The sequence below is a fragment of the Saccopteryx leptura genome, chromosome 1, assembly GCF_036850995.1.
Source record: "Saccopteryx leptura isolate mSacLep1 chromosome 1, mSacLep1_pri_phased_curated, whole genome shotgun sequence".
Classification (NCBI taxonomy): Eukaryota; Metazoa; Chordata; class Mammalia; order Chiroptera; family Emballonuridae; genus Saccopteryx; species Saccopteryx leptura.
This window is the reverse complement of record NC_089503.1, coordinates 290,222,011-290,238,614: the sequence shown is the minus strand read 5'-3', so window position 1 is coordinate 290,238,614 and position 16,604 is coordinate 290,222,011. Positions and strand designations below refer to the sequence as shown.

General features: G+C 43.6%; 1 protein-coding gene across 1 annotated transcript in view; it reads left to right on the top strand.

Moving 5' to 3' along the window:
- The first annotated feature begins 7,629 nt into the window (after window positions 1-7,629).
- The window catches only part of LOC136384999 (solute carrier family 2, facilitated glucose transporter member 3-like), a 28,910-nt gene continuing 19,935 nt past the window's right edge, over window positions 7,630-16,604 (top strand). The window contains exons 1-2 of the mRNA XM_066355717.1: window positions 7,630-8,112; window positions 9,402-9,659. Of these exons, the coding sequence (XP_066211814.1) occupies window positions 9,639-9,659 (21 nt within the window). The 5' untranslated portion in view covers window positions 7,630-8,112; window positions 9,402-9,638. The remainder of the gene's footprint in view (window positions 8,113-9,401; window positions 9,660-16,604) is intronic.

Genomic DNA, 16,604 nt, shown 5'->3' with positions numbered 1-16,604 from the left:
TCCGCCGACAGCTCGTCTGGACCGGAGAGAAATTCAATGTTCGGAGCCACCTTTGCCCCGCCCACTGCGCCCCACCCTGCACTTAAATTAAATCTTTTCTATGGAAATTAAAATGTTTCCTGGCCCGAAGGGGATGGCGGGAGGGAACCCGGGAGAGGTTTTCCAGGGAAACGTGTCCCAATGGGAAGAAACTTAAGTTGGGGTTGCATAGGCGAGCTTGCTGTTGCAATCTGCCAAGGCTGGGCAGGACGCAGGTAACAAGAGTCGCCACGGCGTCTCCTGGGCAGTACCCGGGCCTGGGTGCCCAAAGACAGCACTTGGCTTGGGCTGGCTGTTGTAGGGAGGTAAAAAAAAAAAAAGAAAAAGAAAAGAATCCTGCCGAGTTATCGTGGCCCTCGACTAGTTGGAATGAATAAGAGGCAGCGCAGCCGAGAGTAGAGCAGGGTGTCCAGCCGGCGTGTGTGGGTTCATGCCTGGGACGTGGAATGAGGACAAAAAGGAGTTCCCCCGGCCTAAGGCTCAATGGCTGGACAGAGGCTGAACGAAAGAAATATCCCCAATTTGGAAAAGCTGGTGACGCTGGAGTGGGCAAGAATGAGAACTTCCGAAGGTGGGCTTTGCTGTACTGAAGAGAGTAAAGATGCTGGTTGGGGTCTGTTATTTATATCCCTGGGAAATAGACAATGATTACATTTCTTAAGGGCTTTTGCTCTATTGCCACTGCGGATAAAATTCCCCAGAGTCTCCCAATTCTGTGTCAACCTCTTTCCTACGAACCCCTTCAAGCCGTACTCCGCCCCAGGCCGGGGAAGTTCAAGAGGACGGCTTGGTCACCGGGACTCCCATGCGTTTGCGGCTCCTCCCAACCTCCCTCGTCCTGCCATCCTAGCAGCACATCATCCCAGACCTGGGAGGTCTTGCAAGTGAAATCCATGGAAGAGAAGAGGACGCTGCGAAAGACGGGGTACAGGGCAGGGACCCAGGGCTGGAATCAGCAAGGCAGTAAGACGGCGCACAGGACCGGCGGGAGTCCTGCCATGTAGGTTCTTGTCCGGACGTCGGGGCCTCTGCTGATCTAGAAGAGCTGTGGGAAGGACATGTCCTGAAGTAGCTATCGCCAAACCACGACGTCGGGGGATCGATCCTCTGCAAGGATGTGGACCGCTGAGCTCGGAGTCCTGAACTGGAGTCCGAGGTAGTGAGACCCTGCGCACTGGGGTAATCGTATTTCCTTACGTCTTGGAGAGCACTTTACGACGTATAAAACGCCTTCCTGTCCCACCTCTATCTGCAGTGTCACCCTGAGACCTAGAAAAGTCAAGCAACTCACATAGTTCAAACTGTAGCCCAAGCTTTCATCCCCTCCACCTTCTCGAGCCCCTTCTCTTGGAGACATCTTGCTGAAGCCCGAGCTCTTTAATTTAAACGCCACTGAAGGCATAGACTCCTTAAACCAACCGCATTCCGTCGCTGCTCATTAACTCTCTCACTCGCAGCCCGCACTGCCTTCTTCAGTGCGGTGAGACTGCTCCAGATTGAGTCGGGTGGACACCCTGCGCCTCGGAGGAATCTAGAATGTGGCTTGAGAGACGCCTTGGCTGTAACCCTTTATCTAAAAAAATCCAAATCCCCTTCTCTCGCTCCTGCAATCTGACCGGGAGGGAGAGAGCGGGTAGGGGACGGTCCCTTCCCAGGAAGATTTACAGAGCGGGAGACCCAATCCGTATACCTTTCCCCTGGACGGGGTCACTAGCTGAACCCCAAGCGCTAAGAAGGCCCAAGTACAGGGGCTCTGAACGCGGCAGCCAGCCCAACTCCTGGCCCATGCTGAGCCTGCAGGCGGTGGCGATGACCCTGCAGGCTGCCGCGGTCTTCGCCTGTCGTGAGATCCAGACCTAGACCCCTCTCAAAACCCCCGGAGGGAACAAAGGATCGCTCCTCTACGCCCTGCATCCGCAGAACTCCGGGTGGCTCCCCTTTAGGGAAAGAACCAGAGGCGGATTTAGGTCAGTTGAGGCCCAGGGCCAGAAGAAAATATTGGGCCCCTTAAAAAAAAAAAAAAAAAAAAAAAAAGGACAGGGAAAATAGAAATACATGTTAACCATATTTTTAAACAAATAAAAAATAGCATGTACTATTAATGTTAAAACTGCACATATGAAATCAAACTTGGTGTCATTAGAAAAAAGTGTAAAACTTTTTGAGAGCCCTTCAGAAGTCAGGGCCCACACCTGCTGTTAAATCAGCCTCTGGAAAGAAGCGTACACTATTCCTTCTCCACCAGCTATGGAGGTGAGGAAGGCCTCTCCAGGTTTTAAGTCATTACTATGCACACAAAAGAACACTAATTTCTGACTGACTTGATGATGGTGTATACATTATGCTCCGATTCCTCCAAAGTAATTGAGTCTCTATGTTTTTGGTATTCAGACTTCTGTATAACATTGTCCATGTGTCCAGAAAAGTGTGGGAGGGTTGGATTTTTTGTACCTACTGCAATAAAGAAATAAAATCATGCCTGACCAGGCAGTGGCACAGTGGATAGAGCGTCAGACTGGGATGTGGAAGACCCAGGTTCTAGACCCGAGGTCTCCAGCTTGAGCGCGAGCTCATCTGATTTTAGCAAGGCTCACCAGCTTGAGCCCAAGGTCACTGGCTCAAGCAAAGGGTCACTCAGTCTGCTGTAGCCCCCCAGGTCAAGGCACATATGAGAAATCAATCAATGAACAACTAAGGAAGAATTGATGTTTCTCATCTCTCTCCCTTCCTTCTCTCTGACTCTCTCTGTCTCTGCCACAAAAAAAGTAAAATAAAATCATGAAGCCAGAGTACACAATTATTGCATTTTTATAACAGAACCTCAACATTGTCTATGATGAAACTTCTCTTAAGTTCCTCAGATTTCTGCTTTTGTATTGCCTTTTCCACATGACTTCTTAAAAGTTTCTTAGCTTCTTTTTTATTTTTATTTTTGACAGTCAGTGAGAGAGTCAGAGCGAGAGACAGACAGGAAGGGAGAGAGATGAGAAGCATCAATTCTTCGTTGTGGCACCTTAGTTGTTCATTGATTGCTTTCTCATATGTGCCTTGACCAGGGGGCTACAGCAGACCAAGTGACCCCTTGCTCAAGCCAGCAACATTTGGGCTCAAGCCAGTCACCATGGGGTCATGTCTATGATTCCATGCTCAAGCCCGTAACCCTGCACTCAAGCCAGTGACCGCATGGTTTCGAACCTGGTTCCTCCGTGTCCCAGTTCGATGGTCTATTTACTGCACCACCATCTGGTCAGGCTTTCATTTTTTTTCTGTATTCTCCTTCATTCTCCTTTATCCAAGGACACCAATGAGGAAAATAAAAATTGGTTAAAAGACTCCCTCAGGCAATTAAAACAGCCCTTTTATCCCACTCTAATGCCTTCCAGCTTTCATTTTTATTTCAGAACCAGACAGGAGCACTGAACTCTTTTCCCTTAGATTGTTGAATAAAAACATGACAACAGCCAACACAATGTCCATCCTGTGTGAATGTCCTGTATTGAACCATTGATGTATAGGTCATATAATAGTTTCATCTTATTGGTCACGTGGCATCATAAGGTTGCTTATGATTGATTGGCTAATTTTTGGTACCAGAAATCCTAATATACAAATCTAGGCTTCTGATTTTTTTAGATTTTTTTTTCATTATCATTCATTTTGGAGAGAAAAGAGAAAGAAGAGAGGAGGAGCAGGAAGCATCAACTTCCATATGTGACTTGACCAGGCAAGCCCAGGGTTTGGAATCAGCAACCTCAAAGTTCCAGGTTGACATTTTATCCACTGCGCCACTGCAGGTCAGCAGGCACCTGATTTTTTAAAAAGTCACTTTGTAGGAAAAAGGATATGTAGATAATTATTGCTTTTTTATTTTTTATTTGTTTTATCATAGTCATCTTGCTATTGGGAAGTAGGTCCATGATTTTGATTTGCAGACTTCAGAGAGAACCCTTCTCCTGAATCCCAGTCCATTGTCAACTATAGCACTTACAGAGCCAGACACATACTGGGTGCTGAGTATATGTGCTAGATTGAGTTTATACTTGACAATACCTTCTGAGCTCAGACTGCAGACTTGTCTTGGCTGCTCTTCCTGTATCTTTTGCTTACCTGTCTCACAGAGACTATTTCCTACCCTTTTGCTATATAAAACCATTTCATTTTCTTTCTTTGTTTTTCTTTTCTTTTTCTAAATTGAAATTTAATTATACAAGCAATACATTCATATTGTCTCTTTATAAAAAAAATTAAACCAGTAAAATCCATCAATTTCATCACTAGTTATATGCATTAAGAATTCCAGCCTGACCAGGTGGATAAAGCAGTGGATAAAGCTTCAGACTGAGATGCGGAGGACCCAGGTTCAAAACCCCGAGGTCACTGACTTGAGTGTGGGCTCATCTGGATTGAGCAAGGCTCACCAGCTTAAGCCCAAAGTCACTGGCTTGAACAAGGGGTGACTCGGTCTGCTGTACCCTTCCAGTAAAGGCACATATGAGAAAGATATCAATTAACAACTAAGGTGCTGCAACAAAGAATTGATGCTTCTCATCTCTCTCCCTTCCTGTCTGTCCCTATCTCTCTCTCTCTCTCTCTCTCTCTCAAAAAAAAAAATATATATATATATATATATATATGTCACAAACAAAAAAAGAATTCTTTCACATGTGCTCCAGGAGACAAGAGTGTTCAAGCACTACTATTTGTAACAGCAAAAAAAAAAAAAAAAAAAAAAAGAAAGAAAGAAAAGGACCCATAGGTTCATAAATGTTAGACTGAATAATAAATTATAGTATATCCACATGCTGGCGCAATGGATAGAGCATTGACCTGGAACACTGAGGTCACCCATTTGAAACCCAGGGCTTGCCTGTTCAAGGCAAATGTGAGAAGCAATCAATGAATAGCTAAGGTGAAGCAACTATGCTCTCGCTCCCTCTCTCTCTCTCCACTCCTTTCTCTAAAATCAGTAAATAAGATCTTTGCCTGACCAGGCAGTGGTGCAGTGGATAGAATGTTGGTCTGGAATTCTGAGGACCCAAGTTCAAAACCCTAAGGTTGCCGGCTTAAGCACAGGCTCACCAGCTTGAGTGCGGGGTCACTGGCTTGAGCAAGGAGTCACTGGTGTGGCTGGAGCCCCCAGTCAAGGCACATATGAGAAAGCAGTGAATGAACAACGAAAATGATGCAACTGTGAGTTGATATTTTTCATCTCTCTCCCTTATCGTCTATCTGTCTCTGTCTGTCTCTCTCCCACTCTCATTAAAATAATAATAATAAAATAAATAAGATCTTGAAAAATACCCTCAGTCCTGGGAAGCTAAGACAGTTGACTACCCTTATATCCTTGTCCATAAGTAATTATGATGACCTTATGATCCCTTCTAAAATAAAGAAATAAATATGATTCCTTCTCAGAAATTTCCTAGATGCATATTCTTTTCCCTTTCTTCCAAATTATTTTGAACTTCCCTAACAATTAGCATAGTATCAAAGACTATTTCCAAACAATGACCTTTTTGTTTGTGCCACCTCCTCAATCTCCTGGAAGCAGAAACATCTTTCCAAACCTCCATAATGCCTACCAGTGCCTTATATATCGTACTCTAAAATGAATATATCTTGAGTATTAGGGAACTCAGAGAAATTAATACTTTAGGCATTTTTATCCCCTTAAAAACTGCTTAAAGTAAAAAGATATATAGAAAAATGTTCAGTTGGATGATTGTTTTTACAGCGCTGAAAATACCCAGGCCAACTCACAGAACATACCACAGAAACTCTAATGTCCCTTCATAGTCACAGCACCCAAAAATGTAACCACAATCTTGATTGACACCATAGATTAGTTGTGCCTATGTTTGACCTTTATAAAAATGGAATCATTCAATATATTCTTTTTTACACCTGGTTTCTTTCACTCAGTTTTGTGAAATTCATCCTTATAGTTGCATGTTGCTGTACTATATTCACTCTTGCTGTATTATATTCCATTGTGTGAATACATCACAATATATTTATCCATTCTTCTCTCTCTTTTTTTTTTAAGAGAGAGACAGACAGACAGACAGGAAGAGAGAGAGATGAGAAGCATGAGTTCTCTGTTGCAGCACCTTAGTTGTTCATTGATTGTTTTCTCATATGTGCCTCGAGGGGGGGGTACAGGTGAGCCAGTGATCTGTTGCTCAAGCCAGAGACCTCAGGGTTTGAAACCTGGGTCCTCAGCATTCCTAGCCCACACTCTAACCACTGCACCACTCACTGCCTGGTCAGGATATCTGTTCTTCTCTTAATGAACATTTAGACCAGGGGTCTCAAACTCAACTCAGCATGTGGGTCGCAGAGCAAGATCACAGCCATTCGGCGGGCCGCACTAGGTCTACAAAAGGCAACTGTTACTCAACACTTTTCTCACTGCAGTTGAAAACAAAAAAAAAAAAATCAGTACAAAATTGTTCGGCGGGCTGCATGCGGCCCGCGGGCCGCGAGTTTGAGACTCCTGATTTAGACTGTTTCCTGTTTAAAGTTATTATGTGTATACATTTCTGTTGAGTATATACCTGGGAATGGAATTGTTGGATTATAGGGTAAGCATATCTTCTGTTTTATGAAATATTGCTAAATAGTTTTCCAAAGTGATAGCACCAATTTATCAGTTTACACTCCCATTAACAGTGTATGAGAGTTTGGGATGCTCCGTGTCCCCTCTTGTGTTTCTTGTTCTCTCTCTGCTCCTCCTCCTTCATTCTGTCCCTCATGGTGGGTGTGCAGACAGACTCCTATGGTTTTGATTTGGAGTTTCCTGTTGACCAATTCAGCTGCACAGCTCTTCATGTATTGTTCACTAGGATATTCTCTTTTCAGAAAGGCAATGTAGACTTTTTAAAAAAAACCTTGTCACTATCTACTCAACCCTTTACTAAAGGCCAGACTTTCACGGTGAGGCTCCTAAAAATTAGGTTCAGAGAAAAACAATCCCTTAAAGCACCTGAGTTCTGTCTCTGGGGGTCCTCTTCTTCCCTGGACAGCACCCCAAAACTCTATAAAAAAGCGCTTCAAGGAAGTGGCAAGAAAGGCTTTGGGATTTTCATCACAAAAGAGCTACTGGGTCCAAAAAAGCTACCAGTAATTGCCCTTGGCCCTCTCAGCCCGATTCTAGCCCACTGGCAGCGATATCTGGGAGCACACTAACTCAGGGAAGGCGGTGAGGGAGCTGGGTATCTTTTCCTATGGGTTTATTATTACTATTATTATTATTATTCAGTGAGAGGAGGGGAGACAGAGACAGCGCCCCGCAGGCGCCCCGACGGGACCCACCCGGCAAGCCCGCTAGGGGCGCATAGAGCCCGGTATCTTAAAGTGGAAATGCCAACCCCCTCTTATCAGCGACGTTAAGGATGGTGGGGCCCAGCACTGGTTTCCGGTAAAGGGTCCCCCGCCCCACCCCCGCTCTTTCCGTCTCAAGACCCCAGTGGGGGCGGCGGATGGGACAGAAGGCGGAGTCAGCCGGCTGAGGCGCCGGGAAGCCGGGGGGCCTGCGGGGGCGGGGCCTCGCGAGCCGCCACGCGCTCGGACCTCAGGGGCGCGGGCGGAGGGAGCCGGCGGCGCGGGGCCGCGCGGGGCCCCAACGGCCGCCCCAACGGCTGCTGAGCCGGCCGGCTGAAGCGCAGCGGCGCGGTTATTGTCACTGCCGCGCGCAGCGGCCTGGAACCAGCCGAGAGGTGTGGGTGGCCTCGGAGGTGGGCGGTTGAGCGGAGTCGGAGGGCCCAACCGTAGTCGGCGGGTCCGGGTGGTCGGGGAGCCGCGCTGTCCCTCGTCCCTGCGGCTGGCAGGTGGCGGGACGATCCTCCGAGCCAGGTGCGGGCAGACGTGTGTGGTGACCTTGTGTCGGGCGGGCCAAGGGGCACGGGCCCTGCGGCTGCAGAGAAGCCGGCCGGTAGCCGCAGGGTGTCAGTGTTTCCTGAGCGCCGTCGGGGTCCCAAGCCTGGGTCTAGGAGCCGGGGCCCCACCAGGACCGAGGTGGACGGTGGACAGTGGCCGTGCCTTCCTGAGGCTCACTAAGGAAGGAGCAGCCAAGTAAGTACGTCGATATAATAAAACGCCCGACAGTGGTAAATGTTAAGAAGGAAGTACTATTCAATAGTCATTTAAACTGGGGAGAGGAGAAGTGGTGGGTCTGAGAAGATCCCCCTGAGGAAGAGCCTCCCGACGGGACGTGAAGGAAGCGGGGAGCCCGTAGAGTCAGTCGTCCAGGGAGAGGGACTCTGCTGGCCTTGAGAGGTGACTCCCCGGAGTGCAATTGCTGTGCAGATGAAACTGGCTTTGTAGGTTTTTGCAAGATGAAAATTGAAATTTTCTTAGAAAGTTAGGAATCATTCATTCATTCATTGCTAAATTCATTCGTTTCTTTATTACTGAAGTGTGAGAGAAGGGGAGTAACCAAAGTGCTTTTGGCAAAATATTGTTCTTAATTTTGTCGTCCTTTAATATGTTGACTAAATTTAGAATTTCCATTGGTTTTCATGAAGAGTTTCTCAGAGTTAATTTTACAAATAACTAAGTAGTGTCTCACTTTTTAAGAAAGGTATATTTATTTGAATTAAAAGAGATGTGGGTTTTTTGGTTTTGTTTTTTTCTGGTTGGTATTTTTCATAAATGAGGATGACCTGGAAGAAAAGAAGTAGCAAAGGAAAGGAGACGGATGGAACTGGAAATGCGAAGGTTATAGTGAGAAAGGAAAGGTGATAAGGAGGCTGTGGAATAATCAAAGGAATGATCTGTCCTAATTTTTCTGCAAATAAACTCAGGTTATAATACTAGTGTTTCAATAAACAGCTGATCTCAAAACTATTTCTCCAAGCCAGGAGAGCTGGTAGAGGAAACAGATTCAGATGTGATAACTGATTACTGAGAATCATGATTTCCCACTTCACTGCAGCTCACTGAAGCAGTATTGCCTAAGGTAAAGCTATGAGGTGATGGCTTATTTCAAATAGTTTAAATTTTATATGGCGGAATAAGCCACATTAAATCACAGAATATTATAACAGCAGGTACCTAATCCAGACCCTGCTTATTTTGCTAATAGGGAGACTATGCTAGTTGGTGACAGAACCTCATAACATAGAGGTTATGCCCTGGCCAATTAGCTCAGTTGGTTAGACCATCAACCTATCCAAGGTTGCAGGTTCAATCCCCAGTCAGGGCACATACATACAAGAAGCAACCAATGAATGTTTAAATAAGTGAAACAACAAATCAATGTTCCTCTCCCTCTCTCTCAAAAAATATCAATTAAAATAAAAAATATAGAGAGAGGTTCTCTGTTTTTAACATATTCAGCTCTTTCCCTTTTCTTTCCTCAGAACCCTTAACTTGATAAAATTCTTTGCACTGACTACTGAACAAGTGGGAAGAGCTTTGCTGAGGACCCCAGAATTGAGTTCATCTGAGACAACATTAGAATTATTGTGTGCTCATTGATTAGGGGACTAAGTTACAGCCTCTTAAGGAGCTTAAGTAGAGAAAATAGACACAATTTATACACAGCAGTACATTGAAGAGGAATTGGAGGGAGAGTCAATTCTTAATGTAGAAGAGAGATGGAGAGCAACAAACAGCATGTGAGTATTAAGAATGTATGTCAGATTGAAATCAAATTGTTTTGTCATGGTCATGTTAATAATCACAATGCCTATAACCCCCCTAAATTTTGTTGTCTTGATAATATGTGACATACATAAATGGTGGTGGGAGAGACTATTATTGCAGTCAATAGACTCTACATCCCCACACTTCTATTCACTTATAATTAGTATTTGCCATTTTGTGGTGTTCTGTGCCTTAATATTATCAAGAAGGATAATGACAAAATAGCCATGTTCATTATTATAATTGTACACAGGCCTCATTTAAACTGTACATAAGTGGTCTTGAGGAAATCTCCTTGAAAAGAGCTATGGTCTATAAGTATGAAAAAGTATCAAGTAATACATAATTGTGCACAATAACTATTCTTACAGAGTCTAGAGTGTGAGTCATAACTTACAAAGCATTGTGATGAAGATCCACAAAAAGGTATTAAGTAGTATATGAGCTTTTGGAATGAGAGAAGGATGGGATAAGCATCAACTGGTAGCTAGATGACTATCACTTGAAGTAATGGTTTGCCAACACAATCACACTGAGAAAGACTTTAAGCTTGTTCTTTGAGAATTCACTGGTATTTTGAATAACTGGCCTCTCAGATTGCCTGATTTTTTTCCTGAACTTTTTTTTTTAAACTTTTATTTATTTACTTTTTTAGATTTTATTTATTCATTTTTATTAGAGAGAGAACAGGGGGAGGAGCAGGAAGCATCAACTCCCATATGTGCCTTGACCAGGCAAGCCCAGGGTTTTGAACTGGCGACCTCAGCATTCCAGGTCGACGCTTTATCCACTGCGCCACCACAGGTCAGGCCTTTCCTGAACTTTTTTGCAGTCTATACCGTGGGAAGCAGAGCTGGGGGGAAGCTTAGGAGGTACAATTGCTCTTCATTAGCACATTTTCCAAAATGCAAAAGATACTTCCTTTGGAAAATCTAAAAAGTCAACACATTTTTTAAAATGATACCTTTACATGACAATTAAGGCTATTTTAGAAACCCTGACCAAGCAGCGGCACAGAGGATAGAGTGTTGGCCTGGGATGCTGAAGTCTCGGGTTCGAAACTCTGAGGTTGCTGGCTTGAGTGTGGGGTTGCCGGCTTGAGTGTGAGATCATTGAAATTATCCCATAATTTCTGGCTTGAAACCCAAGATCTCTGATTTGAGCAAGGGATCACTGGCTCAGCTAGAGTTGCCCAACCCTCACCCCCTGTCTAGGCAGGTATGAGAAGCAATCAGCAAACAACTAACGTGATGTAATGATGCAACTATGACTTGATGCCTCTCATCTCCCTTCCTGTCTCTCTCAAAAAAAAAATCTATAGACTATATTCGTAATGGCCTTTCTGAGTTTTCTATTGTGTTCCATTGATCTATTTGTCTATTCATTCACCAAAACCACAATGTTTTGATTACTGACACTTTATAGTATGTCTTAAAGTAGTGTCAGTCCTCCAACTTTGCTCTTCAATATTTTTTGGACTTCTGGGTCTTTTACTTTTCTATGTAAACTTTAGAATAAAAAATAATTTGCCGGGATGTCAATTGGGACTGCGTCGAATCTACAAATCAAGTTAGGAAGACCTGACATGTTAATATTGAGCCTTCCTACCAGTGAACATGAACTACCTCTCCAAATGTTTGGCTCTTTTATTTCATTCATCAGTTTTGTAGTTTTCCTCATATAGATCTTGTATATATTTTGTTACATTTGTATCTAAACATTTCCTTTTTTTGGAGGCTAATATAAGTGGTATTATGTTTTTAATTTTAAGTTTCATGTTTTTATTGCTGGTATATAGGAACATGGTTAACTTTTGTATATTAACCTTGTATCTTGCAACCTTGCTATATTCATTCAACTAACATGTATTAGAACACTACTCTGTTCTGTGTCAGACAAAATCAACCAAACCAGATCATGCATCCACAGAATTCCAGCCTAAATATCTAAAATTCAAGATAGAATGGCATATTATAAGGCAGATATAATCTTCAAGTGAATTTTCTTTGACTGTAAGAATTTTAATTTTACCTCAAATGATGGGATTAGTTTTTACAAGTAAATATGAAAGAGATTTGTAAGAGAGACAATAGAAAAGTGAAAACTAGCCTGACCAGGCAGTGTTGCAGTGGATAGAGTGTTGGACTGGGATGCAGAGGACCCAGGTTCCAAACCCCGAGGTCACCAGCTTGAGCGCAAACTCGCCAGCTTAAGCACAGGGTCACAGGCTTGAGCATGAGATCATAGAGATGACCTCATGGTCGCTGACTTGAGCCCAGAGGTCGCTGGCTTGAAGCCCAAGGCCCCTCGCTTGAGCCCAAAGGTCACTGGCTTGAAGCCCAAGGTTGCCGGCTTGAGCCCAAAAGTCGCTGGTTTGAAGCCCAAGGTTGCTGGCTTGAGCAAGGGGTCACTCACTCTGCTGTAGCCCCAGGGTCAAAGCACATATGAGAAAGCAATCAATGAACAACTAAGGTGCCCCAACAAAGACTTGATTTTTCTCATCTCCCTTCCTGTCTGTCTGTCCCTACCTGTCCCTCTCTCTCTTGTCTCTGTAGCAAAAAAAGTTTTTAAAAAGAAAGAAAAAAAGGATTTACATTGGCAGATACCTATATTTGGATCAAAGAGATTTCAGACCATTAGTCCATTCAACCCAACATTACACTTAGATAGGAATTTCATAACTTTCTTTCCCAGCTTATTCCATTTTGAAATTTACCCATCACATTTCCTCCTCTTTTGTTTTCAGTAAAAATGGAAGAACATCTCCCAGGAATTAAATTACACAGGCTACATATTTTAGGACTTTTACATTGCTGGCCTACTACTCTAACATACTTCCCCTAGATCTATCACCAGAGCTGTGACTCCTGAGTGGAACTTGGAATCTAGTGGGTCGTACTTTCAAAGTTTACTGAAGACCCCAGTCTCCACCAAACACATCATCAAATAGTTGTATTGAGCAAGTATTATCTGTTGTCCACGGTGAGGATTGCCTAACTTGGACCCCTCTGTACTGAACTCTGTACTGAACTGGTTTCAGAGCATCAGATGATTAGCTCCCACTTACTTAAGAGGACTTTCTCTCATCCCGCTTGTTTAACAAGGCTTTGTCTCAATATGTTTAGCACAGTTTTAGATTCTTGAGATCTCAGTTGAATTCCGATTGTAACCTTTCAAATATATATTGTTAAAAAGTAGTCTTTCTCTTAAAAATTCCTAGCCAGCTTTTTTAAAGGTAGTTTTCTTAGACTGAGTTTCTCCAGAGAAAACAGGTTTCAGATCTCTCTCTCCCTTTAACCTTGTCTGCTTTTTACCAAGAAAAAATATTCTACAGATGTCATAGTGGTTTTACACAACTTATTTTGGGACAGTTATAATCCTGGGCCTTCACTATTATTTTGTTTATTCTTCCAATAAATACTGGGAAAATAATTACGGGGGCAAACATTGTGTTCTGAATTACCTTGGAGCCTGCTCTGAGGAAGTGAAAAGGGTACAACAGATCCACTTTTTTTTCTCTTTTTTTTTAAGCAAGATAGAGACAGAGAGAGGGACAGACAGGAGGGAAAGAGATGAGAAGCATGAGTTCTTCGTTGCAACTCCTTAGTTCATTGATTGCTTTCTCATATGTGCCTTGACTGAAGGACTAAAGCTGAGCCCTTGCTCAAGCCAGCAACCCAGGGATTATGTCTATGTTTCCATGCTCAAGCCAGCGACCCCATGCTCAACCAGGTGAGCCTGCGCTCAAGCCAGTGACCTCGGAGTTTTGAACCTGAGTCCTCTGCGTCTCAAGCCGACACTCGATCAACTGCGCCACTGCCTGGTCAGGCTGGTGCCATCTGTTCTTGAAAACATTAAAGAATCGTTATTCTAAAGCTAGGGAGAGAGAGAGGGAAAAAGAAAAAGTGACTCAGAGCCAAGAATCAGTATGAGACATATAATACATACAGTAAAAACAAAGATAAAAAAGAATGTTGAGCCTTGGTCAGGCAACTGGTTGGTTAAAACATTATCCCAATGCGCAAAGGTTGTGAGTTTGATGCACAGTCAGGGCATATACAGAAACAGCTCCATGTTTCTGTCTGTCTCTCTCTCTGCTTTCCTCTCTCTCTAAAATCAATCAGTTTGGGTTTTTTTTAAGATTGAAGAAAAGACTAGAGGAAAGAGGGCATCCTGATTGTCTTACTGCTAAGGGCATCCTGATTGTCTTACTGCTAGTTGTAAGATCCAGTCATGAACCTCACGTAATTATTGAGTACTTACACATGGCCAGTACAACTAAGGACGTGAATTGTAAATTTTAATTATTTTAAAATTGAAATTAAAAATATTTTCCCATTAACCACAACTTTATTGTTTTGATAGAACACATTTTACTTTGAGTGTAGAAAGCTTAGAGACTAAACTGGAGATGTGTTATAAATGTAAAATATACTGTACACTGAATTTTGAAGACTTGGCAGGAAAAAACTAGCGTAATTTTTATATTGATTACACGCTGAAGTATTCTTTTGAATATATTAGGTCAAGTAAAATATTAAAATTAATTTCTCTTTCTTTAAAAAAATTATTTTTTTTGTGACAGAGGCAGAGACAGAAATAGACAGACAGAAAGGGAGGAGACGAGAAGCATCAATTCTTCATTGCAGCACCTTAGTTGTTCATTGATTGCTTTCTCATATGTGCCTTGACTGCGGGCCTTCAGCAGACCGAGGAACCCCTTGCTCAAGCCAGCGACCTTGGGTTCAAGCTGGTGAGCCTTGCTCAAACCAGATAGTCCTCGCTCAAACTGGCAACCTCCAGGTTTCGAACCTGGGTTCTCCGCGTCCCACTCCGATGCTCTATCCACTGTGCCACTGCCTGGTCAGGCTCTTTAAAATATTTTAATGTGACTACTAGAAAATGTAATATTATGTAAGTGTCTCAAATTGTATTTCTATTAGACTGCGCTGCCAAACAAGATATTCTTTGTTCTTTGGCTGCTAATTCAGTTGCTGTGGTACCTAAAGGGGCCTCTAGACTCAGTGTTTCCTGGAAGACAGGATGCGATAGGGAAGGGAGGTGTGCCTTCAGGGAAGATTTCCTTGGACATCACGTTTAGCTTGTCCTCAGTTCTCTCAGCTTTAGAAAATATTCTTATTTAGAGAAATCAGAAAATACAATTTGGTTTGTTTCAGTTCCAGTAGTTTGAGTTAGAACTCAAATCTCTCCACAAAAACTCCACTGGAATATACACTTCCTTTGCTTTACTTAGGAAGATTGTGTTCATTTACTGAATGTCTCTCAACCCACACCCTCTTCCCGCATACTTAAGGGATTGCTGGACCACAAATTAATGGGTGCTAGGAATTTGACCAGGGATATTTACCTCCCTCAAATCCCTGATGTTTTCTCTCTCTCACCCACCTCTTTAACCACAACTTGTTTGTTTTGCTTTGTTAACTCCCACACTGGAGCTGCTTCTCTCTCTTTTTGTTATCCTTCATCTTCCTCTCCACATTTTTCTTACCTGTTTTTTCTACTGATTTGTTCGATTTTCTTATATAGCTTAGTAATGGGATATTTATCTCACACTTTTCTTTAAGAAAAATTCACAGTCCAGCCTGATCAGGAGGTGGCACAGTGGATAGAGCATTGACCAGGAACACAGAGACCCAGGTTCGAAACCCCAAGGTCGCTGGCTTGAGCGCGGGTTCGTAGATATGACCCCATGGTCACTGACTTGAGCCCAAAGGTCACTGGCTTGAAGCTCAAGGTTGCTGGCTCGAGCAAGGGTCACTGGCTCAGCTCTATCCCCTCCCCCCTGCCTATCATGGCACATAGGAGAAAGCAATCAATGAGCAACTAAGGAGACAAGCTGCAACAAGGAATTGGTGCTTCTCATCTCTCCCTCTTCCTGTCTGTCCCTATCTGTCCCTCTCTCTGTCTGTCTTGCTAAAGAAAATAAAAGAATTCACAGTCCATAATTAATAAGGTAGTGATGATTCTTTTCAGTCATGTCAGAATCACTTGGACTTTTTTCCCCTTTCCTTAAGTGGAAGAAGGGAAATGCTATAAATTCCTCAAAGGCCAGGAATTTGTTTGTTCTATACCGGGAGTCCTCAGGTTACTACAGTGTCAATATACAACATATATTTTTTTGTGTATTTTTCCGAAGCCAGAAATGAGGAGGCAGTCAGACAGACTCCCGCATGTTTCCGACCGGGATCCACCCGGCATGCCCACCAGGGGGCAATGCTCTGCCCATCGGGGCGTTGCTCTGTTGCAACCACTGAGGCAGAGGCCACAGAGCCATCCTCAGCGCCCAGGCCAACTTTGCTCCAATGGAGCCTTGGCTGCGGGAGGGGAAGAGAGAGACAGAGAGGAAGGGGGGGTGGAGAAGCAGATGGGCATCTCTCCTGTGTGCCCTGGCCGGGAATCGAACCCAGGACTCCACGCCAGGCCGACGCTCTACCACTAAGCCAACCAGCCAGGGCTCAATATACAACATTTTGAGTTAACATTTACTCTCATAAAAGCTTAAAAAATTTGAGACATGAGTGTTTCAGCTTACGCCATTAGCACTGAACTTACAGACTACGTGGGTGGACCGGTTTGGTTGTGCGCGTCAGAAGAATATGCAGTACAGTGTACAGTACAGTTTCTTTATGTCCTTTTCTTTTTTCGGTAGCTTAGTTGTGTTTTTCTGTTCTAGATTATGATTTTACAATTGTGTTAGGATAGGTAAGTGACTTGGGCTAGGGTGTGTTTAGACTTACACCAGAATTTGGGTTACGTCACTGTAGTAGAAATGGAACTGTGTCGTAACCCGAGAACCCACTGTATACTGATGAATTCCCACCTCCTTGGAGGTAGCTGATACATAGTGTGTGCTCAGCAAATACCTGTTTAACTAAATTTGATCATTGTCCCATCTC